This window comes from Fundulus heteroclitus, chromosome 10 (genome assembly GCF_011125445.2).
Source record: "Fundulus heteroclitus isolate FHET01 chromosome 10, MU-UCD_Fhet_4.1, whole genome shotgun sequence".
Lineage (NCBI taxonomy): Eukaryota > Metazoa > Chordata > Actinopteri > Cyprinodontiformes > Fundulidae > Fundulus > Fundulus heteroclitus.
The window spans coordinates 24,587,208-24,611,920 of record NC_046370.1 but is presented as its reverse complement, the minus strand read 5'-3'; the positions used below and the strand labels follow the sequence as shown (position 1 = coordinate 24,611,920).

The following is a 24,713-nucleotide window of genomic DNA, read 5'->3' as shown; positions in this document are numbered from 1 at the left end:
CGCCATCTTGAAAAGAGACAGAGTTTCGGAGATTGTTTGCAAAGAATCAACCTTGGAGGCCTGCAATGCAGGATTATGTCTGGATACTGGTGGTGCAGGAACCTTAGTAAAACCCAGGCTGATGGCAACCCACCCGGTGATGATAAGGAACCAAAGGATTGGACTCTGCAGAGTTCAAGTCTGCAGAAAAAATCAGCTTGGTGGCTGAAACCAGGAGCTTGACAACTCCAGCAGGCTAGAACTGGGAGGTGGAGGCTGGAACCCACAGAGGAGTTCTGGAGGATGGCGGCCTGAGCACTGGAACCCATGGTGGAGCTCTGGAGTCTCCATACTCGGGACCGCATATCTACTTGGGTCAACTGAGAAGCTCAAACAGCAACCCAGGCAGGAAGCTAAGGGGGACAACCTGGACACTCCCATAAGAGACCACAGGAACATGGATGTGAGGGATGTCCAACTGGACACCCCCATCCACCTGGGCACCATCATCGAGGAACTCAGGAACATGAGGCATAACCACATGGACACCCACCCCAGGAGTAGAGATGGTGAAGATGATGAAGAAGATATAACCTGTGGTGAAGATAGGGATGATGCTGATGACTGGGCCTGAGATGTACATGAGTTTGATAAAGGTAATGAAGATAATGGCTGAGCCAGAAATGTAAATTATGAAGATGATAATGAAACCGAGATCTTACTCTGGGGCTCGGCTCTGGGGCACTCTGGCAGCACAGAGCAGGCTTTAATGCCCTCTGGTGGCTTTGGACAGGCTGTGAGGGGGCCACAGGTGTGCGATACCCTGCTGCTGTTGGAACATCTACAAAGTCTGATGACATGTAGGGATGCAGTGGAAGACTGGGGCAAGGAGCGAAGCAGGCTTCCCACGCAGCGGCTGCTGAGAGATAAGCTGTCCGCCAGCGGACCCCACACTGCCGGGGCTTTGTCCACACTGCCTCTCTCAAGCCTTCTCTCTTCCGCAGAAGGCAGCTGCAGTGGCTGCTCTGCTCTCTACCACACACACAACACTGGTAAGATTAGCGGTCGTGAAGAACAACTTTTTGGACCACACAGTGTTGGAGACAAAACTTCACAGCTTTCGGTGTAGTGAATCCAGTGTTTCCTTTTCTATAGTATTGAGTAGGCAAATCACGGTTGATAATTTTTCCCCTCTTGCTCCATTGTCGGCTGGCTTACCACATCTACAGCCAATCAGCGGTGGCTGGGTGGCCAACCCATGGCCAATCACTGACTAGCAGTCCACTCACGTAAGAGCTCTACTCTTGACCACCACCGTACAACCTCCTGAGAAGGGTCCAAAAATTCAGTTGGGTTGGGAAAAATGGCTGTCTCAAAGCACGCAGTGTGGAGTACAGTATGGCCCAGTGGAGTCCCAATAGTGGGGGAAGAAGAGGAGTATAGCGGAAGGGCAGGTTAAAGCAATCAACTAATAATTAGTGACCGGGGAAAACATGAAGGTAAAAGAGAACAGTACAAAGCAGACAGGGGGAAACAGAAATATAAAAGAGAAAGGATACAAGGAATTAATATAATCACAAGGTGAAACACTAAAGGATGAATAACTGAAAACATAATCCAAAAATAACTAAATTTAAACACAAATGCCCAAGGATGATGGCATAGTATGAGGAACAACCCAGAGATTATGGGGATGGGGTTGAAGGCTATGAGCAGCAGAGTGTTTGGTTAAAAGGTTACACAAATAATCAGCTTGTCCATTTAGAGCCCTGTAGGTGAGAATAAGTATTTTAAACTCAACTCTACAATCTGCTGGGAGCTAGAAGTTGACACTAGAGGTTCACTCCTGTCCCATCCCACTCCCACAGAAATGATTTTGGGCAACCCCAATCTTGAGCCAGAGTATTAAAAAAATCCCATCCCACTGCTGGTAAAATGACTGCCACTCCCATTCAGAATGATTCCTGCTCCTGAGTCCTATATTACTCTTTTTTCCTTCATTTAGTCTTTGGGAATTACATTTAATTTGGTTTGATCTCTTACCCATTGTTTCTTGGACTACCTTAATTTCAAAAGATATGGCAACAGAAACAGTTTATCTGTTGTAAAATAGGGGGGCACACAAACAAAATACCTTCACTAAAGAGCACAAAACCAAAATAATACATAGCCTTTGGTCCCTATATTTTCTTTATAGTACACCAGCTGTCAAGTCCCTCCCTGTTTCTATGTATCTTGGGGGTCAGTTATAGTAAAAAACCAAAACAGAAAACAGATCATACCTATCTTAATTGAACAAACCTAAACATAACATATGCAGTTGCGTTTTACTAATGTATTGAACTTTTTTTTTCATTTATTTAAAATAAATAAATAAAATAACTTTTTTACATTTAAATTAAGATTTATAAAGTGAAATACAGGAGCGTTACCCAAAATTACATTTTAGAAAAATACCATCACATAAAGATGCCCCTTCTGAACATCTGATTTTACAAATAATTTCTTTGTTTTCTAATTTATATGTAGCCTGTTTTGATGGACAGAACACCCAGGGGGTGCTGTTCTATTTAGGTGGGTCAGAGGGAGAGAAAATACTGGGTCAAGAAGGAGCCACTTCCCGTCTTTCCCTCTCTCCTCACTTTACGTCATTTACGTCAGTAGAGGGAAAATTTAATTTGGGCAAAAAGTTGTATTTACAAGATTAAAAAGAGTAACACAGTCTCTGTATCGATGGCACAGCTCCTACACACAAACACTGCCCATGGTGCTGTGACAGAACTGCTTCAAGCACTGATGCGCATGTCTTGCCCACACTGCTGCTGCTGCTGGGAAAATTGGTGCTAGACAGGGTTTCTGGACTATGTTCATGCACAGTAATACTTTTTTACAATGTGATTCAGACAGGTGCAGTTCATTTTAAAGATTCAGTTTTAGCGCATATTCAGACAGGAACAGGGAAACCGACAACCAGTGGTGGGGGTGAGGGGAGCTGAGGTGTGTTGCCATGGGTGTGTTTACTTGCTGAATGTAGCCGCTGTGAAACAATCAGGAAATAACTTTTTGTTTCTCTGACAACAGCTTTATCGAGGCTGGCACCCACTCTGTTACTGTTACTCAGTGCCTCTCTACCAAAGTTCTCTCTCTCTCTCTCTTTCTCTCTCTCTCTCTTTCGCGCTCTTGCTCCCACTCTCTCTCGTCATCAGACAATGAAATTAAACATCATGTTTCTATTTTGCTGTGTAAATTGTATGTCAGACTCAGGTTTAGAAGTTTGTACATGAAATAAACAAAGTTGGGACCCTCAGAGTTTAGTCCATGAATCCACCTGGATGTTCTCTGCTTCAGAGACGGTTCAAGTTTTTTGTGGATGTTTGACCAATCTGAATGTCTTTCTTTCTCATGCTCCAGGCTGAGCCACAGCTGCCCCTGAAAATGCTCACAATCCTGTTGTGGATGTTGTGTGTAACTTTATTGCAAATTAATAGAAATTCCGTTCTAATTTTATTTTGTCAACCTGTGTTATGATGATGGGGTTGTGTTATTGTAACTGCAACCGCATTTTTTTTAATTCTGTTTGTTCTGGTTATTTCAGCATGATTAAACATGCAGCCTTTAATATGGCTATAAAAAGCTTGTTACTCTTCATTTTAATGGTGTGGGGGATTGGGGGTGCATCAATCCGGTTGGGACACAGAAGGGGGTGCACGGCTAAAAAAAGTTTGGGATCCGCGGTTCTAACGGAAGCCGTGGGGGGTCGAATATAAGATTATTATTCTGAAAACCAAATTCTTCCAAAGCAAAAATAAATATCACCACGCCACCCGTCTAATTTCTGTGTCTAATGACAGCACAGCCTGTGGTACTGCGGTTGATGGGAGATGATAAATTGTGTTGAAGAGATGCCTCAGATTAAAAAAAGGATGCCATTTCTTTATGAAGCCTGTCTGCTCTGGGGAGATAATAGACGGTAACATAGTCTCTAAGCGTTTAGCAAGCGTTTTGGAAAGTATTTTGAAATCAACATTTAATAAACTAATTGGGCTGTAGGACAAGCAGTCTAATGGAAATTTTACTTTTTTTTTTAAATCAAAGAAATAGAATTCAGGTAATTTGTGTGTTATAAACGATTCACTGAACATATCAAGCAATATTTGAATCAGCCTATGTTAAAACTGAAATATTCAACCGGAAACCCGTCAGGTCCTGAGCATTTACCCGTCTGCATAGAGGTAATAGCATTACAGAGCTCTAAAGCAGTTATTGGTTTTTCCAAGTCATTAATCATGTCAGAAGGTACTACAGGGGTTTTAAAAATTTTTGAAAAAATTTCAAAGTCTTGCATATGGCAGTGTATTTCGGATGGGTAAAGAGATTCATAGTAAAGTTTAAATTCATAATTGATTTTTATTGGATGTATTGTAATTCCTGAAGATGTGTGAATGTGGGGAATTTGATGAGAAGAGGAAGACTGACTCAGTTTGTGAGCTAGCAGTTTTCCTACCTTATCACCGTGTTCATAATATGTGCATATTAACCTTTTAATTTGTTTTCTATTTTCTCTCCAAATAAGTTGGCAAATTCATTGCAAGCCCTGGTAGCGTGGCACTCCGGTGGTACCGGTGGAGGGTTTGTGAGTCAGCTAACAGAGGCTGAACGCAGTTATAGTGTGGGGAACCGTTAGCTGTTAGCTGTCAAACTAGCCCTGGAAAAATGGCGCCATTGGCAGGAAGGTTCCACACAACCTTTTCTAGTCTGTACAGACCACAAGAATCTGTCTTGTATACAGTCCGCTAAAAGGTTAACACCCCGTCATGCCCGTTGGTCCTTGTTTTTCTCCAATTTTAACTTCATTCTCACCGTCAGACCAGGCTCTAAAAACGCCAAACCTGACGCTCTGTCTTGTCAGTTCGACCCCGATTCACCCAGAGAGGAACCTGAAACCATCCTGCCTACCTCTATTGTGGTGGCTAACCTCTCCTGGGAGATCAAACGGTTGGTAAGGCAGGCCCAACTTGAACAGCCCACTCCCAGCGACTGTCCCTCTGACCGACTTTTCGTTCCCGAAAAGGTTCCGTCTGAGGTTTTGAAGTGAGTCCTTTCCTCCAAATTTGCCTGCCATCCCGGGATACAACGAACCTTCTCCCTCTTAAAGAAACACTTCTGATGGTCTTCCATGGCTCAGGACACCAGTAAATTTGTTACCGCCTGTACCGTCTGCAACCGGGGAAAATCTAGCAACAAACCACCCTCCGGGTTCTTGCAGCCACTACCTATCCCAGGCAGACCCTGGTCTCACATATCATTGGACTTTGATACTGGTCTCCCCCATCCCATGGAAACGCAGTCATCCTAACCATAGTTGACCGTTTTTTGAAAACGGCACATTTTGTCGCCCTTCCTAAGTTGCCTACGACTACAGAGACTGCTGACCTCCTTGTTCTCCATGTGGTCCAGCTCCACAGCATCCCACAGGACATTGTTTCAGACCGAGGACCCCGGTTCACCTCCAGAGTTTGGCGAGCCTTCTGTCAGGCAATAGAAGCCACAGTTAGCCTCTCTTCTGGGTTCCACCCGTAGACCAATGGCCAGATGGAGAGGGTGAATCAGGACCTAGAAGCTGCCCTCCGTTGCATTATCCTGACAAACCGTGTTCTTGGTGCCAATACCTGCCATGGGTAGAATATGCCCACAACTCGCTCACCAGCTCCGCTACAGGTATGTCCCTGTTCGAAGTTTCTCTGGGCTATCAACCTCCCCTATTTCCCTCTCAGGAGCAGGAACTCGCTGTTCCTTCAGTTCAACACCATCTTAGAAGATGTCACAGTATCTGGCGAAAGACACAAGCAGCTGTCTCCAGAACTGCACAAAGAAACCGTCATCTCACCAATCGCCACGACACCCTGCTCCCAATCACCAACCAGGTCAGGCGGTCTGGTTGTCCACCAGGAATTTGCCCTTGAGAGTCACTTCCAAGAAGCTCACACCCAGGTTTGTTGGACCCTTCACCAAAGACCGGATCATTAACCCTGTAACGGTTCACCTGAACCTCCCCAAGACGATGATGATTCATCCATCGTTTCATGTTTCCCAAATAAAGCCTGTCTTGTCTAGTCCCTTGTCTCCTTCTGTCAAGCGACCTCCATCCCCCAGAATCGTAGACGACGCCCCTGCCTACACGGTGCGACGGCTTTTAGATGTTCGCCGTTGTGGACGGGGTTTCCAGTACTTGGTGGACTGGGAGGGATACGGTCCAGAGGAACAGAGCTGGGAACCCCATTCAGCTATCCTTGACTCTCAGCTCATCCAGGATTTCCACAAGTGGACAAGACACCATCGGGTGCCTTTGAGGGGGGAACCTGTCACATCAGCTGCTGTGACCCTCACACCTGCGGGTCGTTTCCCAATCAGCAGCGGGTCCCATATAAGGACAGAGACACCACTTGTCCAGTGTCAGATTGTTGTCTAACCCTTAGTGGTAAACACTTTCAGGCCATCTGTCCGTTCACGTTTAGCTTCGACTAAGCCAAGTTTGTCCCCTCTCCTAACCTGCCTGTTTCTCTCCCTTGTCTAGTCTCGTTTGATTACCTGGACCTTCGCCTGCTGACTTGGATTCTCGGTGACGACCTCTTTCCTGCCTGACTACTGACTTAAGGAAAGCCCCGAACCTGGATTGACACCACAGACCTGACCCTTGCCTGCCTGACCAAGATTTGTTAATAAACACCATCTAATCGTGCCACTGCTCATTTTTAGAGTCCATTCGTGCCTGTAGCCTGTGACAGAATCATGACATATTGTAGCAACCACTCCAACATTGTAGTTAGGAGGCACTGATTCTATAAGTACAGGTGATTTGTTTTTGTCATCCAACCATGTTTCAGTTAGGAACATTACAGCAATATTTTGTTCAGTAATTATGTCATGAACCAAAAGTTCTTTGGCTGATAATGACATAATATTTAACAGAGACAGTCTTAGTGACTTGGTGGTAGACATTTCTTCAGTCTGAGATTGATTTAGACAGTTCTAAGACTTAATTATAACACTGGATTTAATTTAGCTGGTTTCTGTTATTTTTCTTTTAGTGATCTGAAGAGGTATTCTCTTGTATTGTACTGCGGAGGGGTCTGACTCATTCTGGAGGAACATAGGTGTAACATTAATGTCTGGTCCCCAGTTCCAGACTTCATTTATGCAGCGTAAAGTGGTCCTGAGAAATCCAACCCAGGTGGTTCTTTTGGAGTATAGCATGCTTTTTGGGGACTCAGAAGAGAAATGCCCAGCAATACATGGTGGTCCATTATCTCTCTAAAGTTAAGAAACATCATCCCAGGTGACAAAACTTCTGAACTGTCCTGGCCTTGAGGAGACACGTCCTCCAATAAGCACTTCCCTGTCGGTGGGTGGAGGGTGGGAGAAGGGACTCCCTCTTCTCTCAGCTCCATTTTTATCCAAGTGAAATACATAAGAAAATCAAAATATTGATGAGGCGGTAATTGAGGTGCGTTCAAACATTTTGATGCTGTGACAATAAATCTTTCAAAATTTCATCATCACGACACACATTTATTAATCCAGTCTAATCGGTTAATGTCTCTCCTTTGATTACTTGGTGTGCATTTCTGCGTTTTTTATTTTACTATGAACCAGTCACAGCTCATGAAAGACAGCGTCACACTTAGCAACGGGGTCAACCATATCTTCACGTCATTTCCTTCCTCAGAATCGCTCTCAGCTGTCTGAATTGCTCTGAAACTAAAACTCCTAGGCAGGAATTTTTTGACTAAGATAGAAGCTCCCTGATCTTTGTAAATATGGGCACCAAAGTTTTAATGGACACCAGAATTACTTTGTTGTCACTTTACTTCACTCATTTGCAGTTTAAAGTGCATGTAGATTTAAAATAATGTACATAATTGGAGGACAAAGTTATGCTGATTTCATTTAGACACCAAAGACAGAGAGGGTCTCTGCTCAAGAAACAAAGTACTACTTTCTACCTTTGTGCAGTCCAACTCCCCTGAATCTGTTGCATCCCAAATTATTGATTTATTCTGTTGATGACTGATTATTATTTCCTCTGTTCTATTAATTCTCCTCTGAAACTGTTTGAAACCCCCCACTGGGAGGGATGTGTCAAACATTAAAAATCTCTGGTATGATTCAACAATTTGCTCTCTCAGGTGATTGACACACCTGAGAGGAACAATGCATTACATTTCTCTGTCATTACACTAAAGTGCTTTATCATCATAAAGAATTTAATTACACAACTGTCTGAATTTGTTTTGTTTTTTTTACTTTTATTTTCTCGTCAGGATGTGAAGAACCGCAGAAACCCTCGGCTCGTTCCCTACATCTTGCTTGATGAAAGAACCAAAAAGTCTAATAAAGACAGTCTGAGAGAGGCTGTTAGGACACTGCTGGGCTACGGATATAATCTAGAAGCTCCAGATCAGGATCATGGTATGATTCCAAACTCAATCAAAACGGTTTAAAACTCAGTTGTTTTTGTGAAAACATTTTGAACCAAAATGAATTTCAGCAGCATAGAATATAAGGGTTGTTATGTATAACATATTGTAGTATAGCATATTTACATCAATAATTGCATCCCAGTTTATATCTTAGATACATTGGCTGAATTTTGGAATTATATGTTTACAGCTGCCCTGTAAAGTGAATTTAGGGATAAGATCTGACAGAAAGGAGCAATAAGATCCTGAGAATAAACAAAACAAACACCAAAAAATAATTATCCATTTTGGTAAACATAGAAGTCATTAAAAGCATTTATTTTTCCAGAGTGGTCAGCATACGACAGGAGTTACCTTCAGAGGGGAATGAACACAGAAGATCTGTCATCCTGTCAACCCTGACACCTTTTAACCCTTTGTTGCAGTTGATGCCTTTGTGCAGCAAGTGAAACAGACTCATGGAGGAACCTTATCTTTTCTAACCCTAAGAGACGCTACAGATCAGTAAAGTTCAAACCAAAAAAAAAAAGAAAAGAAAAAGATATTGGGAGTGTTCACTTGCCATATTCTTCGGCCAATAAGGCGCAATTTACGTGCCTATGTGTGCCTTTGTCCACATATAAAACGCACTGGATTATAAGGCGCGTTACATATTCTTCCCAAGTGTGTAATATTACTCCACTCCTCTGGTAGGTTGATCAGATGTCCCCAATTTCCAGGGAGAGAGCCAGTTTTGGATGACCTGTCCCCTGCAAAAGCTGTCCCCAATTTCAGTGTATCATGATGGAGTAAAAAAGTTTAGTGCAACAAGAGGTATTTACCCAGTCCTGCCGCTGTTCCAACGTAGTAGAGCTTTGCCAAACGCACCTTCCCTGCCCCGTCGATGTTGCAGTTCAGACAAAACAAACCAACCCCCAGGCAGAGATTCTGTGCTTATCAAAATCAGAGACGTCCCCAGTTTATCCTAGACAAAAATAATCTGGTCACCTTAAGGAGGAAATACACTAGCCGTGTAACATAAGTGGCGCGGCTTACGGGTGCCTTTTTAAAAGTGTAGATTTACACCAGACGCTGCAAAGTACGCAGCTGCATGATTCTGCAGAGAGAAGAACTTTCGTCATGGGTAAGTGATTAAAGAAAGACAAATTACCAGTAATATATGGGTAAGGTATTAAATTATGAGTAATATATCCTATGTTTTGATCTCCTAAAAGTTTGTGTCTTGACCATATCTCCTTACTTCCTTAACACCACTCTCTCCTGAGAGGGAGAGCTATCAGTCCCTGCCAAGAGGACAGAGTAAATGGATTACACTGCCCTGTTTCCAAAATAAGGCCAAAATAAACAGAACTTTTATATTGAATTAACTTACTTGGTTTATTGTTGCTTGCGCGTACTCCGGGCGCAGGCTGCCTTTACATGAATGCACCTCTGTTTTAGGCATTACAATCAGGCAGTCTTGTAGACAACTCAGGGGGCCAATCAGGTAGCGACACAGTGTACCGTAATGCGGCACAATATCCATTGAGCGGAGCGGCTTCGTTGCTAACCAAAGTCATACTTACATATTTTAACAGATTTTTGAGAGCATTGTACCACATAAAATCGGTCAGTAAGCACAACTGTAATCATATATAAAGCACACTGGATTATAAGGCGCACCATAAATTTTTGAGAAAATGTAAGGATTTTAAGTGCGCCTTATAGTCCAAAAAATATGGTAACCTTATCCATATTATTCCAAGTCATTCAAACTAAGGATGTTAATTCAACTTCTGACATGTCTGTAATGATTATTGTTCTTTTTATTTTACTTATTACTGTTTAAACATTTAAAAACCAAAAGTAAATTCCAAAAAACAATCCTAAAACATACAGGCTGCCAGTGCAGGGAGGACAATAGGAGCATAATCTGCTCACGCCATCTTTTACCGGTCAGCAGATAGGCAGAAATGTTTTGGACCAGCTGCAGGTGATACAGAAGAGAGTTTCCATTTCACTATTGAAAGAATTACAGTAGTCCAGTCTAGAAGTAATAAAAGAGTAAATCAACATTTCATGGGCATTATGAGATAGATAGAATTTGATTGTGGAAATCAACCTCAGTCAAGTAGGTCTCTGCAGTACTTCTTGTCTCAGATGAAAGAAGCTAGACTGGACCACTGCACTGTTTATCACATTTAAAACCATTATCTATAATAGCCTGACAGCAGCATAAAATAATTTAAATAATAAGGAACCAACTGGACTGCTACATTGTGTTGAGTTAGTTTTCCCAAAAACTGTCTGCTCAGTCCTATGTTCATCCAAGTAGAGAACGGAAGCCTTAATGGGCTTTGTTAGACTTAGAAGCATTGTTCCCTCATAATGTAGATATAAGATCGGTTGTTCAATTGCTGTCTGCTTGTTACTCAGTGTACCTCCTTCTTTCCTATATTTGTGCAGCTGCTCAGTCTGATGTCAGCAACATGTCTGCAGAAAGATTTCGCATTTTCAGAGCAGAGAAAACGTATTGCGTTAACGCTGGGAAGTGGTACTTCGAGCTGGAGGTAAGAAAAAAATGACAATGGTCATCACAGAAATTTTACTGTCAGTCACTACAAAACAAACAAACTCAGATGTTACACACAGTGTCCAAGTGCCATGCTAAATTGTCACACTGAAAGTACTTGTGGGCCACAAAATTATGTTTTTTATTAAAAACTCTTTGAAAGTGCTTGATGGATTTAGCCTAATGCTTGCATATGCCAAATCCTATTTTGACTAAAGTCACTGAATATTTGTGGTCATATTTACTACAAAATTAAAACAAAAGCAAAAAACATTGCTCGTAAAAGAGAAACACCGTGTTGGACCTAATATTTTCTATTTTAATAAAACTTGAATTTCAAAAGCCTTGCCCAAGTAAAGTTGCAGTTCGTTTTCAAAATCCAATAACAGTAATGTTGGATTTTGAAGTCATGAATAGTAAAGTCCCATGTTAATATACATTTCGTAACATTGCAATTAAATTTTCAAACTTGAAATATATAGAAATTCTGACTTCTGAGTTCAATTTGATGACATTATTACCTTGTTTAGACCTGGTTTTGGTATGTATTCTGACTGATCTGTTATATTGCTGAAAGTGCGCATGTCCCTAATTGCTAACCGTATTTACCCTTGTTTTGGGGTAGAATAGAAAAAGAACACCAGTTTCAAGCAACGTTATATCTTCCTTCTGTTCAAGCTTACATTTTACAAGGGATAAGTACTGTTACTGTGATTACTGTTCTTCACAGCTTTCTGACACTATATAATAATATAGTGTCAGAAAGCTGTGAAGAACAGTAATCACACCGTCATGATGGTGAAAGTTGAACACCCTAAGTTCAACTGGGAAACTGCAGATTTATATGAAGAAGTCCGAAAGAGATTCTGCTGCCATGTTTGTTTTTGCATGACCCTTCACCAAGCTGGAGCCCAAATGGCTGGGTGAGCAGGGAGAAAGTTGGTGGATGATAAAAAAAGAGGTGCTCGAAGAGTTTTCCGGGTACATCAGACCGAGAAAAAAAAAAAATGAATTACCAGACACTACTTCAAGGAGAGAAAGCAGGGAGCAATTGGGAGTTTCGCCCACTTTTTGAAGCTGCTTTTAATGGCTTGTGAGTATGCAGACGCAGATGACATGTTAATAGCAAGTGTAAAAGAGAAAAGTCTGTCCAGGGGAGACTGCTTGATAAAGGTGAAAAACTGACACAAAGAGTAGAAAATCCCCAGCAAAAGGCTCTACTCTATATGTTCATGCTGTCAAAAAGTAAATCACTGGACATCAGTTTGCTGTGGCTGATTAGTAAGTGCAGTCAGTGTGGAGTCAACCTCCCTACAGAGTGAAAAGGACATTCTTGACATAAACCTTACAACAGAGGAACTTTCAGTAGCAACACTATCCAATGATAAGTGGTTAGTGGACATTTATATTCTCTGTCTCACAAAGAAGAGTTTAGAATATAACAGAATAGAAAGATCTAAACTGTCATAAGTCACTAAACCACATGGGGGAGCTAAAGGACTGTTTTAGAGTGCTGAGGACCTACTCAAATGACAGGATATAGCTAGTTGCAGTAGTCAACCTTCCACTAATGTACAAAGAGAGTAAAGGCACAGCAGAGTTTGAAATAGTTTGAAATAGAGGACATTGCACAAGAAAATGTGCTCAGTGGCACAACAGCTGAGGCCTTGAGTTGTATTGTTAGGCTGGACTCTCTTCAAGACAGCAGAGCGGTAAAGAATGTGAGCCCAGTTAAGGACAAGACAGCAAACCAAAGCCCACCTGCTGGTCTAGGAAACCTGCCAGACCTGACACGCACTATGTGAACATTACCAGGCAAATAAAAAATAAAGAACATCCCAAAGCAAAACCAGTGGTGTGGCGACAACCAGTGGCACTCAGAGCAAACATAGTGGAAAAACTCAACGAGATGGGATATTTGTGTGAAATGCAAATACAAAAGATCACCAAACAATAATCTGCTTTCCAGTGACCAGTACTTGCTCTCGGTCCTGAATGTTTGCTCTGAACTTGCCTCCACAACATGGAACAATGCAAAATGTCTTGCAGCTTGACAGCTTGATCTCCCTGAGGGATTTTAAAGCTAGATTGATGGTCTTAGAATCGACTTCTTTAAATTCTTAGTGTTTTCAATTCTCTCTGATGTAATATTTTACAGGTTTCCTTTGTTTGTATTTATTTATTTTCGCCAGGTCTTACTTGAAAAAGAGATTGTTAATCTCAGTGGTGACTTTACTGGTTAAAGGTTTAATAACAAATTAAAAAGATTGTGAATGAGGGCTACATCGTTAAAGTAGACAGACCAACTGTGTGAGTAAGGCAAGGCAAGGCAAATTTATTTGTATAGCACATTTCAGTTCAAAAACAATTCAATTCAATTCAATTTTATTTATATAGCGCCAAATCATGAAACATGTCATCTCAAGGCACTTTACAAAATCAAGTTCAATCATATTATACAGATTGGGTCAGATTATACAGATTGGTCAAAAATGTCCTATATAAGGAAACCAGTTGATTGCATCAAAGTCCCGACAAGCAGCATTCACTCCTGGGGAACCGTAGAGCCACAGGGAGAGTCGTCTGCATTGTACATGGCTTTGCTGCAATCCCTCATACTGAGCAAGCATGAAGCGACAGTGGGAAGAAAAACTCCCCATTAACGGGAAGGAAAACCTCCGGCAGAACCGGGCTCAGTATGAACGGCCATCTGCCTCGACCGACTGGGGTTACAGAAGACAGAGCAGAGACACAACAAGAGAGACAAAAAAGCACAGAAGCACACATTGATCTAGTAATCTGTTCTACATTAGATGGTAGTAGCGGGTGAGCCGTCTTCTCTGGATGATGTCACAGTTAACAGAACGCCAGACCAGGTGTACCTACTATGAAGAAAAAGAGAGAGAGCAAAAAGTTAAAAGCTGAAATGACGACAGTCATTTCAATGTAATACAATGCAAAACTGGAGAACAGTAGACTGAAGAACAATAGAAATCAGTAGAGTGAGAAAATTAGACCCTGATGTCCTCCAGCAGCGTAGGCCTATCACAGCACAACTATAGAGATAGCTCAGGGTAACATGAGCCACTCTAACTATAAGCTTTGTCAAAAAGGAAAGTTTTAAGATTAGTCTTAAAAATAGATAGGGTGTCTGCCTCACGGACCAAAACTGGGAGTTGGTTCCACAGGAGAGGAGCCTGATAGCTAAAGGATCTGCCTCCCATTCTACTTTTAGAGACTCTAGGAACCACCAGCAGACCTGCAGTCTGAGAGCGAAGTGCTCTGTTAGGAACATACGGGGTAATCGGAGCTCTGATATATGATGGAGCTTGATTATTAAGGGCTTTATACGTTAGAAGGAGAATTTTAAATTCTATTCTTGATTTAACAGGAAGCCGATGAAGGGAAGCTAAAATTGGAGAACTATGATCCCTCTTGTTGATTTTCATCAGAACTCTTGCCGCAAATGCAAAGTGTTTTACACGATTAAAACATAGGAAAATAAAAACAGAATAAAAGCAAGTTGGAATAAAATGTAGAAAAAAATTAAACAAAATAAAACATGGGAAATGGAAACTAAAAGCAAACATTAAAGACAGTTGGACTACAAAGTTGAACTAATGATGTTTCAGTAAAAACAGTTTAACTTCAACAGTCGAAGGCAATCCTAAACAAATGTTCAAATGTTTTTAATCTTGATTTAAAACAAACTCAGGCTTTCAGCACTTTTACAGTTTTCTTGAAGTTTCTTCCAGATTAGTGGAGCATAGAAACTAAAAGCTGCTTCTCCATATTTGGTTCTGGTTCTAGGTATGCAGAGTAGGCTGGAGCCAGAAGACCTGATGGTTGATACACTGATAACAAGTCTGTGATGTATTTAGGTGCTAAGCCATTCAGGGATTTATAGACTAACAGAAGTATTTTAAAGTCTATTCTCTGAGATACAGGGAGCCAGTGTAAGGACTTTAGAACTGGGGTGATGTGCTCTACTTTCTTAGTCTTAGTGAGGACATGGGCAGCAGCGTTCTGGATCAGCTGCAGCTGTCTGATCCACTTTTTAGGCAGACCTGTGAAAACACCGTTGCAGTAATAAATTCTGCTAAAGATAAATGCATGGATTAGTTTTTCCAGATCCTGCTGAGACATCAGTCCTTTAATCCTGGAAATGTTCTTCGGGTGATAGAAGGCCGACCTTGTAATTGTCTTTAGATGCTTTTGGAGGTTCAGGTCTGAGTCCATCACTACACCCAGATTTCGGGCCTGATTGGTGGTTCCTAGCTTAAGCGACTGAAGCTTTGTGCTAACTTCTGATCTCTCCTCTATTGGTCCAAAAATTATTACTTTTGTTTTGTTTTTATTCAATTAAAGAAAGATTTTGCCACATCTTTGCATTGTTTTCTTCTAAGCATTTACTCAGTGCTTGAATGGGTTCATAGTCACCTGGTGACATGGTGATGTAGAGCTGTGTGTTGTCTGAGTAGTTATGGTAGCTGATGTAGTTGTTTTTATGATCTGAGCTTGAGGGAGCATGTACATATTGAATAGGAGGGGACCCGGGATGGAACCTAGGGGAACCCCACATGTGATTTTTGTTGTCTTTGATGTAAAGTTACCTACTGACACAAAAAAGTCCATGTGCTTTAGGTAAGATTTAAACCAGTCGAGAGGCCGATGCAGTTTTCCAGGCGCTCTAACAGAATGGAGTGATCGACATTATCGAATGCTGCACTACGGTCCAATAATACCAGCACTTTGGTTCTTCCACAGTCTGCATTTATATGGATGTCATTAAACACCTTGATAAGCCCGGTCTCTGTACTGTGGTGAGCACAGAAACCTGACAGGAAGATGTCAAAGGGGCTGGTTATTGTTAAGAAGGTGTTTAATTGTTGAAACACAGCTTTTTCAAACATCTTACTGATAAACGGGAGGTTTGAGTTGTTGAACTGTATAGGTACAGGAGGACCACCCTGTGGCCTTCTCATCTAGATCAATGACTGAGGCTGAGATGTGTTATGTGCAGATTGAGAAGGAAATGCTCCCTGTCATTCATGCCTGCACCAAGTTCCACCGCTACATATTTGGGTAAACATCTTACAATATACAATGATCGCAAGCCACTGGAGGACATTTACAACCCTAACCCTGCACAAGTCCAGTATGCATACAGAAGAAATGCTTGCGACTGCAGTGGTGTGACATCACAGTTATGTACAGAAGATGGAAAGACATGGGGCCATGGAACACGTTGTCCAGAGCACAGCTGTTAGATAAAACACCTGAGGCAGGTAGTCTGTGTGTCTCACTTCTCAACCTTCTGTCTGTATGTGATGACACATACAACAAACTACAAAAATGCACCAAAGAGCAACTGAGTTTGCTCTGGCAAATCATTCAACAAGGTTGGCCAGAAAACCGAAAATAACTATCCATGCCTGTTCAGCTGTACTAGGACTCAAGAAGTCAGCTGCTATGACTGGTGGGGTAGTATATAAAGGACAGTGCATCATTCCTCCCACTATGCAAAGAAATATTCTGGAGTTCATACACCAGTCTCACCTGGGTGTATGAACAAACAAAAGGTAAACAACGGGGACATAGAGTGTTATACTGGCCAGGTATGAGTTTTGAATTTAAAAACATGATCAGAAGTTGTTGTACATGTTTTGAGATTGAAAACATATTTCCCAAACAGCCACTTAAGCCAATCGAAACACCAGAGCTACCATTTGAAGTTGTGGCCTCTGATCCGTTTGAGTTTAAGTGCAAGCAGTTGATCATAATAGTGGACTTAATCAAAAATATATAGGAGGGGAACTGTTAAAGATCAACACAGCGGAAGTATTATCTCAGTTGAGATAGTTTCCAGAAATACTTTTTCTGTCATTGCACGTATATTTTATCACTGAGAAATAGGGGATGCATTGCTGAACGTGCATATGACACACTCTGCTTGTATGTAGGCTATCTCTACCCCCCCCTCTCACTAAGCTCTATCATGTCTTCTTCCTGTCTTAGTTTAACCCCTATACAAAACATAAATGTATTCCAGTAAGTAGACTAGGCCCACAACCAAAATCCCCACCTGTTATTAACATATGTGCAGAATGATTGGATCTCAGCTTCCTGCTTCACATACAAATAAAATAATCACGTAGCTCTGTCACATAGAGGCTATCTGTTGAGCAATCACCAGGTCCGCTAATGACTCTTCAGCATCTCACATACTTTAAATCTCTTGGACTCCGTTATTATTCAGAAAGGTTTGTGGAGTACTTTTGGGGCAATAGTACTGCCTTCCCCTTTTCTCAAGTAATTAAACTGTTAAACAGAACAAAAATATCTTAACATTACTGGGGGAATTCAAACTTGTTTGCTGTTTATGTCATTGTATGTTTGTGTATGTTTTTTATGTAAATGACTGGTGACAATGCTGTTGAATTAATTTTTCTACATGAATGAATAAAGTCATTATCATCTTGAGTCCAATCACATCTATACTAATAATCAGATTATCCACGAAACAAGTTAGTGACAGGTGTGAATAGGGCCTATGACTATGAGCTTTACTGTATCTGTAATACATTCCTAGACTGTTCCTGTTTGTTTCTTTAGGTAATTACAGCTGGAGAAATGAGGGTAGGCTGGGCAAGGCCAGGCTGTCTACCAGACCAGGAGCTAGGATCTGACGACCAGGCCTTTGTCTTCGATGGCTTTAAGGTAACTGACATCTGCATAGATGGATGGAGACTGGATGACTTTGTAATAGGACAGTCATTTTATCACCTAAATCTGCCTGTGATACAGCCCATACAGGAAACAATCTTACACTGCTGAATATATTACTGTATACACATGAAATTTCATTGTTGTCTAATTGATGACGTAGCCTGCACAGGAGTTTTCCCCTACAACAGACATTGACAGTCATTACAATAGAGGGAATCAGCATCCTCCTGATGTCTCACGAAGGTTGTACCCACGTTACAATGTTAGCTATTGTTGTGCTTTTACACACTGTTTAAAGTGATTTAATGTTAAATAGATAACTCTCTGTCTGTTAGGTATTGTCTGGTGAATATCAGCCCGAGAGCTGATATCAGGGCAATAGTTAAAAGGAATGATTCCAGCACTGGCAAACTGCCCACAAATACAATAAGGGAGTGACAACTTCTCTTCAAGTTCAAGAATTTATTAACAGAAATAAAATGAAGTTCCAGAGAACATCACTATAGAATGCTGTTCATCTGAATTAACACTATATTTCAATCAACAAATTGTCTCTATGAGGCTAGTGAAAGATTAAAAAAAGAAGCTAAGGAACTATGTACAAACAAAAGAAACAAAAAAGACAAAATAAAAAAATGCTTTATCATCACCAGAATGATTCAGTGAATCCCGGTTCACTGCAGATCTAAGTCAAAGAACCAAAGTTCATCTGAAATAATGTGGAATGAGGTTAACTAATTCAGAACAACATTTGGTATGTGTTTCAACCCATTCATAATGCAAATCCTGAGTTAAAACAATATTTTATAAGACAACATTTTAAAGAATGATTTGCTCAGTAAAACTCAGTCAACTTTTTTTTAAATAAAAAATAAAATAAAATATAAGTAAACTTTAGAATGCTTGATTTTATTAAGGCAATTATTCCTCAGGGAAGCCAGGGGCTCTGTACCAATCGGTTGCTAAATGAGTCAATCTTAAAGTTATACAAAACATTAATATTCTATATTAATGCGGTAATAACACTCATAGCACTATCAAATGATGGTGGAGTGAAACAAAACAAACCTTATGTTTGAAACAAACCGTAGTTGCATTGTAGCCCGGATGAAAATAGCAGGGGAAGCTAATAGCATTGTGCTAACGGACATTCGGCACTAATTTTAAAAAGCTTTAAGTCGTATTTAGTCGTAATGAGCGGACCAGAAAACGCAAACATTAATATCCTATCAATGTATAAAGTCCTTGTGGAGAAAACGTTTGTTACAACTGTAAACACACACTCGAATTACATCACCATGGCGTGGTTTTGAAGAAGCTAGCGGGAGTTATCCTGTAAGCTCCACGTGTTTAAAAACACTGTGAAAATGCATTAAGTAAACCATTCTAAATAAACCATTTAACTTTCCCTGTTTATTTCTCTGCCAAACTTTTCGGTGCTTCTGTGTCAGTTCGGTTCACTATGGACATCCAGTTGGAAGCAGTTGAATTGCTTCAAGGGAAAGTTGGTTATCTCCGCAGCGGCATGCGACCCTGTGGCTGTTAGAAGGCAGCCCCGGGTCGTAGTCGGGTCTCCAGCATGTGAAACTCAGCGCTGCAGCCGGCGACTTATGATCAGCCCCTCGTCTCAGCCTGGCCTGGCGAAGAGACCGCTCTGTGTCGTCTCGAGTCAGCTCTTGCACAGCTAAGACAGACCACCACTGATTTGATTATGATGTCAGTTTCACAGAAACCACACTTTACTTAGCTTGGGCAACCCTGTTGATGCTTGTGAGTCTTTGAGTCCCATGCGGCCCACATGGGTGGCTTGTCCCCCTAGCATGGACCCTCTCCTCAAGAGTCCACTGGCAAGGAGGAGGGTGTTTCCCCCCAATGCCGTTCTAACAAAACAGCAGGAATGAGAATGATTGTCTTTGGGAGCTTGGCTTTATAGCATGGCACCCTGCTGAGGGAGGCTGTCTCTATATGAATGCAACAGTGTGATGTTTCATGTTGTTCACAACTGAACAACATGCCCTCCAACTGTTTAGAAGTTCGAACAGTTATCTTATTTTGGTTAATTTAAAACATTGATTATATTCATGTAAGAAAAAAAACCTGGGAGCTCAGATACTTTGCAGGAAAATGTCAAGTAGCGATAGCGAACAATAAGGAGTTGTAAATTATTTTTATTTCATTTGTTTAGGGCTGAGTTGTTTTTTGTTTTTTTTACAGGGGAAATGTACATTAATTAGCATTGCTGCAAATCACCAGAATTAGCCAAAAGGCTATTTTTCATCTGCTGTCCCTGGACAGATCTTAAAACTGTCTACCTAAAAACACAACAGTACAAGTTTTACAGTGAACAATACAAATATAAAAAGAAATAAAAATAGGTATAACTCTACAAATGACACATTTAACAGAAAAAGCTAGACTATTTTTGCTAGAAAAAGCTAGACTATTTTTATCATTATTTGATATATTGTTTGGGTAATAAAAAGCATGCACAATATTGCCTTGTTTTGTCTGTTTTTGCCTGGTTATTATTTATTTATTCAATTTGATCATTTGAGTGACCCAGTTTGATTTGATGTATATTAATTGTGTTAACAAAATTAAATATGTAAGTTAAATGTAATATGCGGGAGCAGGACTCTGATTTCAGCCGACACAGGTCAGTGGCGTTTTCAATGTTTTTATTTACAAGCAGGAAGTGGACTCGCCCTCTCCACGCGCAGTAGCTCGCGCTTAGTGTGGTTAACCCCTGAGGCAGAGACAACAGGTTAGTGAACAGTGGTCGGTTCACGGTAACAATGTGAAGGACTTATCCACTAACCTGAAGTTGGGGTAGCTGAGTCCGGAGAGCCGGCAGAAAACCAAGCGAACTGATCCGGGAGTGGAGGGTAGCGGGCGAACAGGCAGGGATCCGATAGGGGCTTTTCCAGAGGCGTAATCCGGGGGAGTCCAGGTCCAGTACACAGAGGGCAATTATCCGGCGGCGGTACAGAAGGGAGGTCCAACAGGGAAAGTCCGGGTCCAGTCCAAGTTCGTTCACGGGTAGGCTCAGAAGAAACACAGGGGTCAGGAAACAGGCAGACAGGGAAGAGAACGCTGGAATGCTCATTCGATTTGCTTGAGACAATCTGGCACTGGCATCTGATCTGCACAGGGATTATAAGGAGGTGAAAACAGATGAAACCAATGAGGACTAATTGCAGACACGGTGGAGATGAGCAGGTGTACTGGTGGGACAGATCAGTGCCAATGCCGAGATCATCACAGAGCCCCCCCCCTTAAGGGCGGATACCAGACGCCTTAGGATGTTCAGAGCATGCTTTGTGGAACTCCCTGATAAGGGACTTGTCTAAGATGAAGCGGGCGGGAACCCACTGCCCCTCCTCAGGTCCATAACCCTCCCAATCAACCAGGTACTGCATGCCCCTACCCCACCTTCTGGACTTGAGTATCTGCCTTACTGTAAAGGCCGGAGCTCCATCAACCAAACGAGGAGGAGGTGGGGGTCTGGAGGAGGGAAAAAACCTTGAGAGCCTGACGGGTTTGACCCGAGAGACGTGGAATGTAGGGTGTACCTTCATCGTCGGAGGCAGGCGGAGGCGGACCGCCACCGGATTAACCACCTTGGAGACGGAAAACGGGCCAATGAACCGTGGCGCCAGTTTCTTACTCTCAACTTTCAGGGGAAGGTCCTTTGTGGATAGCCAGACCTTATCTCCTGGTTGGTACTGCGGAGCCGGAATTCGTCGGCGATTAGCAGCCCGGGCTTGGACCTGGGATGATTTAAGGATGGCTCTCCTTGCCCTTCTCCAGACCCGCTGACACCTTAGTGCAGACAGACGGGCGGATGGGACCCTGGACTCCCTCTCCTCGATGGAAAACACTGGCGGCTGGAACCCATGCACAACATAAAAAGGGGAGAGCCCAGTGGAGCTGGAGGGTGTGGAGTTAATGGCATGCTCCACCCAGGGTAGGTTCTGGGCCCACTTGGAGGGGTCAGACTCACAGATGAGGCGAAGTTTGGCTTCAACCTCTTGGTTAAGACGCTCTGTTTGGCCATCAGTCTGAGGATGGAACCCAGAGGACAGACTAACAGAGATCCCCAGCATGGAACAGAACTCCCGCCAATAGCGAGCCACAAACTGGGGCCCCCTGTCGGAAACGATGTCCGTAGGTAAACCGTGTAACCGGAACACCTACTGAGCCAGGATGGCACCCATTTCCTTGTCTGATGGGAGTTTGGGAAGGGGAACCAGGTGGACCATCTTTGAAAACCGATCCACAATGGTAAGGATGACTGTTTTACCTCCCGAGACAGGCAGGCCAGTAACAAAGTCCATGGACACACTGGACCAGGGCCGGGGGGGTACAGGCAGAGGCCGGAGTAAACCGGACGGGGCCTGACGGGAAACTTTGGCCTGGCTGCAGCTGGGACAGGCGGAGACAAACTCCCTTACATCCTTAGTCAGGGTGGGCCACCAAAACTGGGAGCGGATAATACAGAGAGACTTTGTGATTCCTGGGTGGCAGTATAGGCGGGAACTGTGGCAGAAGTTAAGAACCCTGCCCCTTAAGGGTTCAGGAACAAAGAGCCTGTTCTTGGGACAGGCTTGAGGGACCTGTACCCCGTCTAGAGAACGCCTGACCTCATTCTCAAGGTTGAGCTTGGTGACTGCACACCTTACTGTGTCCGGCAAAAATAATTCTGGCGCCTCGACGGGACCCTCCTTCTCCACCTCGTACATTCGGCACAGGGCGTCCGGCTTTGCGTTCTTGGAGCCCAGCCTGTAAGAAAAGGAGAAGTTAAACCGGCTAAAAAATAAAGCCCACCTGGCTTGTCGAGGGTTGAGTCTTCAGGTACTCTAGGTTACGGTGGTCGGTCCACACCAGGAAAGGAACCTTAGAGCCTTCTAGCCAGTGTCTCCACTCCTCCAGAGCCAGCTTGATTGCTAGGAGTTCCCGGTTGCCTACGTCATAGTTGCGTTCCGCACTGGATAATTTTTTTGAGAAGTAAGCACATGGGTGAACACGGCCGTCTTCGGCTCTCTGGCTGAGTATGGCCCCGACTTTTTTCTTTTCATTTTTTTTTTATAAAATTGGTGATGGTTGCCCTTTTTCTGGCCTGCTTCACATACAAATAAAATAAACATGTAGCTCTGTCACATAGGGGCTATCTGATGAGCAATCACCAGGTCCGCTGATGACTCTTCAGCATCTCAGATATTTGAATCTCTTGGATGTTATTATTTAGAAAGCTTTGGAATACTTTTGGGGCGATGGTACTGCCTTCCCCTTTTTTCAAAAGACAGGATAAAATTTCCTTTATACCACAAGTAATTAAACAAAAATATGTTAGCATTACTTGGAAACTCAAACTTCTTTGCTGTTTACGTCATTATATGTTTGATCTTCCCCCAACGATGTCTGCACATGCTTGCACTGCCGCATATGTAGCATAGTTGGTTCTGCTGTGTGTCTTATGGGAAATGACAGCCAAACAACAGCTGATTTGGAAGGCACTTTTAATGTTTCTGCATTGAAGCAACAATAAAATAGTAGTTATAAACAGGGTTTTTCTCTCATCAGAGTTCCACAGCACCTGTTTAACCACCAACAGTACTATTTTCAGTGCATGAATATAGCAACTTCATTAGCAATGTCTCATGCAGGATAAGAGCTGCTACATATATCCTACCAGTTTTAACAAGGCTTAACTGCTCCATAACAGTGTTTTACAAAAAAAAGTGATTGAACTATCACTTATTATGATTCAAATACACCTATTAATCACAGAAAAAAATACCTTCAACCTTGCAAATTCTAGAACTGCGCCGTTCTAGCATTGCACTGTTCAGGGTGGCAGCACGGTGAAGTAGCTCTGTAACTTTGATAGAGATTTTTTTCTTTTCAAAATTTCATTCCTGCTTTTCTTGGAAAAAAAGCTTTTTTTGTACAACCGTTTCTTTTTGTATTGGATGCTGTGAAAGCTGGATTGATTTTGTTGCCAATACTTTTATGTATTTTATTCTTGTTATGATGCGTAACCATAGCAACCACAGCAGGGAGCAGCTGATTAAAATTGCAAAAGCAGAAATAATACGACAACTGAAGCCAGAAATCCCACAGGAATTGAAAAGGAGGTGTCATGGTTGCAGAGCAGGAGCAAGGAGGAGAAAGAGAAGGAGTGTCATGGTTTTCAGATGTTTTGCCCACATGCAGATATGAACAGGCAACAGCAGATAGCTTTAAATAGTTTATTTGGAAATGTGCAAATAACAAGGACGAAATAATGACTGCAGCAGCGAGGTCTGAACGTCGAAGCGGAGGAGACTGCAAGAGAACGGAGTTGTTAGATCAACGGCTAGAATCCAGTAATAATCAGAACATGCTCTGCTTACCATTAGCCGGGCGGACCTAACCGGGGAGGACTGAGTGCCGAGGGAACCCTGTGAGCCTGCACTAGATGGAGTGGGTGGCTAGTGGCTGGAGGGCAGCAGCAGTGGCTGACGAGGGATCCGGAGCAAGCCTCCGCTGGGTTGAGTGACAGATGGATTAACTAGAGTTGAAGCGGGACCACCAGAATCCGGGAGGGGAACCTCAAGCCCAGCTGGGTAATTTCCAGGGAGCAACAGGGGGAGCGCCAGAGCAAAATCTGAGCCTGGTGATTCTGGAGGTGATTCTTCGGACAGAGCGTCAAGGCAGGTGAGTGCTTACCAGCACCAAAAAACTATGACAAAAACAGGAGACTCAAAGTTAGTCAAAAGTTGAGTGTAGAAAAACTCACGAGCAGATTTCTAGGAGCTTGGTCAGAGGCCACGTCGTACCACGACTGGTTTAAGGCTCTGGCGTCTTCCATCTGTCAGTGCTCTGCTTAAGAAGCCAGACGAAGCCGCCTCCAACGAGCTGCAGGTGTGGACCATGCCCCCACAGCCAACTAGACACACCTGAGGAGCAGAGTTAGAGCAGGCAAACACAGA

The 24,713-nt window shown here is 42.6% G+C and overlaps 1 protein-coding gene and 1 long non-coding RNA gene across 2 annotated transcripts in view; one reads left to right on the top strand and one right to left on the bottom strand.

The window, feature by feature from the left end:
• The window catches only part of ryr2a (ryanodine receptor 2a (cardiac)), a 597,233-nt gene that overhangs the window by 217,090 nt on the left and 355,430 nt on the right, over window positions 1-24,713 (top strand). The window contains exons 25-27 of the mRNA XM_036142377.1: window positions 8,301-8,448; window positions 10,905-11,008; window positions 17,626-17,730. Coding sequence (XP_035998270.1) covers window positions 8,301-8,448; window positions 10,905-11,008; window positions 17,626-17,730 — 357 coding nt within the window. The remainder of the gene's footprint in view (window positions 1-8,300; window positions 8,449-10,904; window positions 11,009-17,625; window positions 17,731-24,713) is intronic.
• On the bottom strand, window positions 20,384-21,045 carry LOC110366603. Its single transcript, XR_002426822.2, has 2 exons — window positions 20,558-21,045; window positions 20,384-20,485 (listed from the first exon to the last, which is right to left on the bottom strand). It is a non-coding gene; the product is annotated as an uncharacterized LOC110366603 (long non-coding RNA).